The sequence below is a fragment of the Sycon ciliatum genome, chromosome 5 (genome assembly GCF_964019385.1).
Source record: "Sycon ciliatum chromosome 5, ocSycCili1.1, whole genome shotgun sequence".
NCBI classification, from domain to species: Eukaryota; Metazoa; Porifera; class Calcarea; order Leucosolenida; family Sycettidae; genus Sycon; species Sycon ciliatum.
The window spans coordinates 14,325,204-14,332,703 of NC_088647.1; the positions used below are offsets into that span (position 1 = coordinate 14,325,204).

General features: G+C 46.0%; 1 protein-coding gene and 2 non-coding genes across 6 annotated transcripts in view; 1 reads left to right on the forward strand and 2 right to left on the reverse strand.

The window, feature by feature from the left end:
* The window catches only part of LOC135817730 (uncharacterized), an 85,588-nt gene that overhangs the window by 39,361 nt on the left and 38,727 nt on the right, over positions 1–7,500 (forward strand). For all 4 annotated transcript variants that reach the window (XM_065330968.1, XM_065330969.1, XM_065330965.1 and 1 more), the window contains exons 16-18: positions 1,194–1,253; positions 1,761–1,806; positions 2,126–2,189. In XM_065330968.1, the coding sequence (XP_065187040.1) occupies positions 1,194–1,253; positions 1,761–1,806; positions 2,126–2,189 (170 nt within the window). The remainder of the gene's footprint in view (positions 1–1,193; positions 1,254–1,760; positions 1,807–2,125; positions 2,190–7,500) is intronic.
* Positions 3,592–3,663, reverse strand: Trnam-cau (transfer RNA methionine (anticodon CAU)). Its single transcript has one exon. It is a non-coding gene; the product is annotated as a tRNA-Met (tRNA).
* Trnac-gca (transfer RNA cysteine (anticodon GCA)) lies at positions 3,739–3,810 on the reverse strand. The gene has a single exon. It is a non-coding gene; the product is annotated as a tRNA-Cys (tRNA).

Here is a 7,500-nt window from a genome sequence, read left to right on the forward strand (position 1 = left end):
TATGCGTGTACTCGAGTCTCATCCTGAGCACGTTTTTTTCTTCTTTTTTTTCAGCTCCAGTATAGCTGTATTTTTCATTGCAAAGCCGTCCTCGATTGTTGTGTTCGTTGTTCAAACGAAGTGGACATTCAATCATGAAGGCAGAGGACATAGGAGCCTGATTGGAGTTTCTCGTGGCATAGGACGCCCACACAGAGACACTTTGGGATTTTCTGAATATAAAATACCGTACGCACGATGCTGAGATCAATTTGTGCGATATCAAATTGTTTGTGATCTACCACATCGAGCAGAACGGGATCCAAACACAAGCTTACCGACGGTTAGGCTGCCGACCTGACTGGACAAATGATCCCTGGCTTCACCAGACGCCAGACGTCGGACACCATGTCCTTTGCCGCGACGTCCATCTCCAAAAAGAACTCCATCTTCGTCGTGAAAAGGCTTGAAATACTCAATATTCAACCGAGATTCGCGGTCTCACCCTTTCTCAGATCGAATCATTTTTTGTTGTAGCAGTTGCAGGGCAGATCCCCGCCACTACTTCAACAGAAGATGGCTCCAAAGCATGCCTGGAACAAGCCATATCGAGGTTGCAAGCAACCCCTCTCAGCACTTTTTTTGAAGAAATTCGAAATTTCAATGGTGGAAGATATACTATGAAGAGAATTTCAAAAAGTATATTTCGCGGAGCGATCGCTCAACCAACGTCATTCAAACTTTGCAGGATGGTTCAGACGTACATGCTAGGTATGGAACCACAGAAGATGATATCATAGCTGACACACAGAGTCACACACACAGCAGATTCGTGTGCACAGATACTAAATTAATGGACGTCGTCATCTTCTTCCCGCTGATCTCAAATGTACGATGACGTGCTATTTCGCCTGACGGACTTAGGGCTATAACACGATACACTATAATCGCCTGGTCCTAGCCTAGTCAACTAGCTATACTATAGCTGGTATCAAGCCTGATTTCTAATGTGCATGGTGGTCATGCACATTATAGATCAGGTTTGATATCCAACACTTTGTTCATGTGTGAACTTGCCTTTGTCAAAGGGTTGGCGACTGATACTCTGATAGCTTAGGCTGCACTCGGCTGCTTTTAACCATCCTGCACACTTTTAGGCTGAATGTGCTAACTATGTGTCTGTCTGCCCCTCTCCCCTGCTTGTGTGCTGCCAGGCTGATCTGATCTTCTCCGAGCACGGCTTGAAGCACATGCCTGTCGAGACTGTTATTGAGGTACATAATGCAGATTTTCGGTGCAGGTTAACTAAGCTGTAAGGGGGCATGATTGCTACACACATGCACGGCAGCCTGCCTTTCTTAGTTAGGAGCCTGGGACCGTGATGTAGATAGTAGATTTATTCTAGGGCCTCCTCTGAGAAATGTGCATGGTCCGTTTCCTTCTTGTTAGTGTGGAGATAAGTTAGCTCATTTCAATTGGTGGCACTTCTGCCGGTGCACTGAGTTACACAATGTGCGGATGCGTGAAGTTGAACACAACACACCAGGCCGCTATGCATGAACACAACACACCAGGCCGCTATGCATGCACACGTACAGTATGCCGCCGGAAACACTACTCCTCGTATATGTGCACGTACCGTATGCCTGAAGATCATAACAGTGTATTAGATGATTTCCGGTGTCAATAAGCCAAGACTAATGATGTCCAGTAGCTTGCCTGATCACCGGGCTGTTGTCTTTGCTTACCATGCCGTCGGCTAACCCTGCGTTATTCTGCAGTTGGCTGATGGAAAGCTGCTGCTGCCGACTGATGCTGGACCAAAAGGTACGGTGTATCCTGTAGAGCTATGCTTTCAGGAACATGGCCGCTGGCGTTTAGAGTGACTGAGTGACTGCCCGTTACATGTACAATACTATGTTGGCGTGAACATGGGGAGGACACTTCGGGTACAACCCTGGTTCCAACTTACGTGAAACCCACACTGCATGGATCATTTTTTTCTTCACACTTTTCTCCTTTTCAACTCCTTGACTGATGAATACTAGTATTGAATGAATTTGGTAGGATTTGGTGTGTATCAGATGTCGAATAAGGGCGCCAAAAACATTATTTGCCTTGTATGTACATGTATGTACACTGCCAGGAGATGGTGCTACAGCAATACACCTTTCACCCGATATGGGATTGTCATGGCAGATGCCACCTGGGTAAGCTATTTTCTCCATCCCTGGATGGCGTGCTAGCTCAATTTAGACTTCATCATAATTATATTGTGTCTTGGGATTGATATTGAATTCTGCTGGATAAAATCTAAAAAAGAGTGCTGGCGCCACGCTAATGATTTCCTGTTCCTACACAATTTGTGGTGCTGGTTGCCTTGAACCATGTGTACATTCCGGTACTATAGTAGTCTATTTTGATTACCTGCACCAAGAGTGCATACATACTCGCCAAGAGTATGCAACTGCCTGCACAATCTCTATACAGCGCTGCGGTGGCAGAACTTCACATCACGTGACATGGTTCAAAAGCTTACTCTGGCAAGCAGTGAAAAGTGACCACAAGAGAGTTGAACCCAAAGCAGGGTTGCGTACAACCCTGTATCTATCGTGCACAGGGTGCAAAAAATGTGTACGGGTTCATCACGTCACGGATGTGAAGTTCTGCCATCGCAGACCCCATAGCTGGAGTTGCACACTCTTGGGGGTTATGTGCTCTTGCCTGTGTGTAGTGTACAATCACCACCAGCACCAAAGAAAAAGAAATATTCTAAAAAAATAGCAGAGGATGGTTTCGATCCATCGACCTCTGGGTTATGGGCCCAGCACGCTTCCGCTGCGCAACTCTGCTTGCCACAGTCCTTGGGGTGCACTTTTGACATAAGGACTTGGCATGGCGCAGACGGAAGGCCGAAAAAATATTATTTTTGCTGCAGTGGTGAAACAGACCAATGCACTGCACTGGTGTAGCAGGGTGGTTCACCGTGATACCTACCAATGCACTGCACTGGTGTAGCAGGGTGGTTCACCGTGATACCTACCAATGCACTGCACTGGTGTAGCCGGGGTGGTTCACCGTGATACCTACCAATGCACTGCACTGGTGTAGCAGGGTGGTTCACCGTGATACCTACCAATGCACTGCACTGGTGTAGCAGGGTGGTTCACCGTGATACCTACGCCAGGCTGGTTGCTAATACAAGTAGTAACAACTCACGTCTTTCAACTCGGGTGAGCTCAGTATTTTTAAAGACAGAAAGAAAAGGCTGTTTAGCCGAGGATGGTTTTTAACTTTCGAAATACAAGCCACCCTTTGGGTTATGGGGCCTGGCTGAAAATGACATTGCACTGGATAGGGTCTGTTTATAAGTTAAATTCATGTTTTGAACCCAAACTCTCGAATTGTCACAGAAATTGAGAGGAAGCAGATGTAGTGGGAAGTTTAGAGGGATTGTCTGCACCCGGTCTTCAGCCAGAATCACTGTTAGCTGTGAACTGGATCACACTTCATCTTCTTCCTGAGGTTTTCCATCTGTAAGTTTGTAGACTTCTTCCGAGAAAAGTTGTGTCTCCGTGCTTGTATGAAAAAGTTAAAAGAAGAAAAAAACATTAGCAGAGGATGGTTTCGATCCATCGACCTCTGGGTTATGGGCCCAGCACGCTTCCGCTGCGCCACTCTGCTGACCACAAAGTTCATTGCGAAAACGTGCTTGATGAAAAAACTTTGTACGGTAGAGGATAACAAAAAGGTTTTAAAAGGGCACACTCGGAGTTGAACCAAGGACCTCTCGATCTGCAGTCGAATGCTCTACCACTGAGCTATATGCCCTATTCGAATGTGGCTGTATACACATATCCTTTTGTTGCAATGCAGTTGTGACCACTCCGTTGTGATCGCCGTACAGGCGTACACTGGGGGCACTCTATTCATTTGTAACACGCATGTTTTAGCTTATGTACAGTACACATGGGGGATTGGAGTCTGATGGGGATTTCACACTCGCATATACCAACATGCACGTCATGCTCACATCTTTGCCAAATCGGTGTTGTGGAAAGTACCTAGGTCCAGTGGAAAGACACCCACTTATGGTTTCCGAATATCGCTTCTGTGCGCGCATGTTTACGTACCAGTATGTGTGTGTGTGTGCGCGCGTGTGTGTGTGTGCGCGCGCGTGTGTGTGTGTGTGTGTGTGTGTGTGTGTGCGCGTGTGCGCGTGTGTGTGGGTGCTCTCTTTCTCAGCCTCTTCCTGACTTTTCTTTCATTCTCCTGGGTGGTTACCAACAGCCAGTGCATGCCGGAGTATGTGGTGTGATGTGTATGCGGGAAAAAAATAAATAAATAAAAAATAAAATAAAAAAGACCAAAAAGTAGGGATTCACTGGCCAGAAAAAGCCACTTCATAGCTGTGTGGTGTAGACCAGGCTGAATAGTGGCGGTCAATTCTTCAGCCTTGCAAGCTGTTGAATGGTGCAATCCCAGCACAAGTTGCTATGGCTTCTACTACAGTCGTCCTTCTCTAATCCGGCACTTGTTTATCCGGAACCCTTGCCAACCGGCGCACTTTCTGACGAAACCGATTTTTTTCGTTCAATTCCTACATCTTAATCCGGCACTTGAATTCCGCCTCCGGCAGTGACTTTTTGAAACGAATCACTCAAACTGCACGTAGTTTGATTTCATAATCCGGCAGTACGACCGTACAGGTGCACTCCTTGCCGGGCCAGGCTAGGCCAGTCTGGTCAATGTTGTCCAGGAGACAACGGCTAAGCAGTCAACCATACTTTCTTATTTTAGCAAGGAATAGTGTCCTGCCAATTTTCAGGTGTGTGTGCGTGTGTGTGCAAGAGTACATGTGAACATGTTCTCTGTTTTACTTTATCACTTTATCACTGTGTATATTCCCGGAGAACAATTGAGAATATAAAGCCGTGCACCAAATACTTGGGTCGACACGGAAAAACCCTGCGTTTTGATGTATGATACATGCATGCAATTGGGTAGGGCCGGGTCAGAGGGCAGGATTTCTTAATCCAGCACCCTCGTTAATCCAGCAGAAAACGCCGTAGCAAAAGGTGACGGATTAGAGAGGGACGACTGTATTATTATTATTATTATTATTATTGCATACATGGACATTGCAACATCATAATAATAAACAACATACATGTACTTTCCATTGGCATCAGTATTCCGAGTAAGATTTTCGTCGCTTGTGTGGTGTGTTTCTCCACCAATGAGCGCGTACTATGATTATTTATCGCTGTTCTCACACTTTACCATTTTAGCAGCTTGCATATGCCATTGATATATGTGGAAAGCGCGCACTTGCGCCATTTCTGGTGTATAAGAATGATCATTCCTCCATTATCATCATTATCATCCTCTACTGATGAGCTCCGACAGGGAGCGAAACAGCTGTCTAGAGGCGTGGAGCAATATTATCTCTCAACGGAAGTGTCCTTGCTGGTGTCTGTATGGTTCGGCTGAAGAGCGCGTGGTTGTGATGAGTTGGGAATGCAATGAATTGAAAATATGGCCGAAAGCTCTGTCGCAATATTTAGTTCTGAAGTTTTAATGCGCCGTTAGTGGCAGAGCAGAGTGGACACGAAGAGTCGGTGAAGAAAGAAGGAGAGATGACAAGACGAGTCGGTGAAGAAGGAAGGAGGAAAGCAAGACACATCTGCAACATCTTTGATCAAACTGAGCTGAGCTGCTGATACGAAGCGTCGACCAAGCATCCCTGACTGGAGTGAATGCCCCAGGTGGCCTCTCGTTTGTCAGTGGTTGCTACTAGACCTGTTAGTATCACACTCACGACTACAAGTTTCCTGGTGTGCATCGACATCGGCATCAGTGGGGCCTCTCGCTGTCGATCCTGTTGACGGGCGGACAGGTCGGTGTGAATCCTGAACGGCAACCGAGCCTGTCGCGTTGGGGGATCTCGGTGGTGAGTCTCGCCTCGCCTGCATACATGGACATTGCAACATCATAATAATAAACAACATATATGTACTTTCCATTGGCATCAGTATTCCGAGTAAGATTTTCGTCGCTTGTGTGGTGTGTTTCTCCACCAATGAGCGCGTACTATGATTATTTATCGCTGTTCTCACACTTTACCATTTTAGCAGCTTGCATATGCCATTGATATACGTGGAAAGCGCGCACTTGCGCCATTTCTGGTGTATAAGAATGATCATTCCTCCATTATCATCATTATCATCCTCTACTGATGAGCTCCGACAGGGAGCGAAACAGCTGTCTAGAGGCGTGGAGCAATATTATCTCTCAACGGAAGGGTCCTTGCTGGTGTCTGTATGGTTCGGCTGAAGAGCGCGTGGTTGTGATGAGTTGGGAATGCAATGAATTGAAAATATGGCCGAAAGCTCTGTCGCAATATTTAATTATTATTATTATTATTATTATTATTATTATTCTATATGTGTCTCTTTCCCTCAAGCCAGTTAATAATAATAATAATAATTATTATTATTTGAGTGATTCCCCAAAGGCCGAAGCCTAAATCAAGGGGGTCTCCGAGAATAAATATACAGTCGTCCCTCTCTAATCCGGCACCTTTTGCTACGGCATTTTCCGCTGGATTAACGAGGGTGCTGGATTAAGAAATCCTGCCCTCTGACCCGGCCCTACCCAATTGCATGCATGTATCATACGTCAAAACGCAGGGTTTTCCATGTCGACCCCAGTACTTGGTGCACGGCTTTATATTCTCAACTTTTCTCCAGGAATATACACAGTGATTAAGTAAAACAGAGAACATGTTCACATGTATACGTACTCTTGCACACACACGCACAGTCGATTTACGACTGCCGGATTATGAAATCAAACAACGTGCAGTTTGAGCGATTCGTTTCAAAAAGTCACTGCCGGAGGCGGAATTCAAGTGCCGGATTAAGATGTAGGAATTGAACGAAAAAATCCGTTTCGTCAGAAAGTGCGCCGGTTGGCAAGGGTTCCGGATAAACAAGTGCTGGATTAGAGAGGGACGACTGTACGTGTACAATGCGTGTACAATAGGGTGCAATTCTTAAAAGGAAGAAAATATTACGATAAAAAAAGATTAATGTGAAGAGGTTAAATAAGAAGTCTGAGTAGAAGCAAGCGAAAAGGGTACTGGTAAAGAAGGGGGGGGGGGTAATCAGGAAGTGAGAAAACCTCGAGGATGGAATCTATACCTGTGGAAATGGGACTTAACGTGCCGGCTAAATACACCACGGGTTTCAGATATCAGTCTCGGTAGGCAGGGAGTTCGACGTGGTGATCATGGAATGTAGTAGAGTGGATCGGAAACAGGGACCAGTGTGAGTGGGCAGGAGGTAAAAGTGGGGACGTCGTGCACTCTTGGATAGAACTATGTTGAGATTATTGAGGGTTTCCGGGTATTGGCGGGTGAAATGGTAAAACAGTTTGAGGCAATGTATATGCCGCCGCCACGCAAGACTTTCCCATTCAGCAGCTTCAAACACGTTCTCCATGCCATGAGGAATGGGC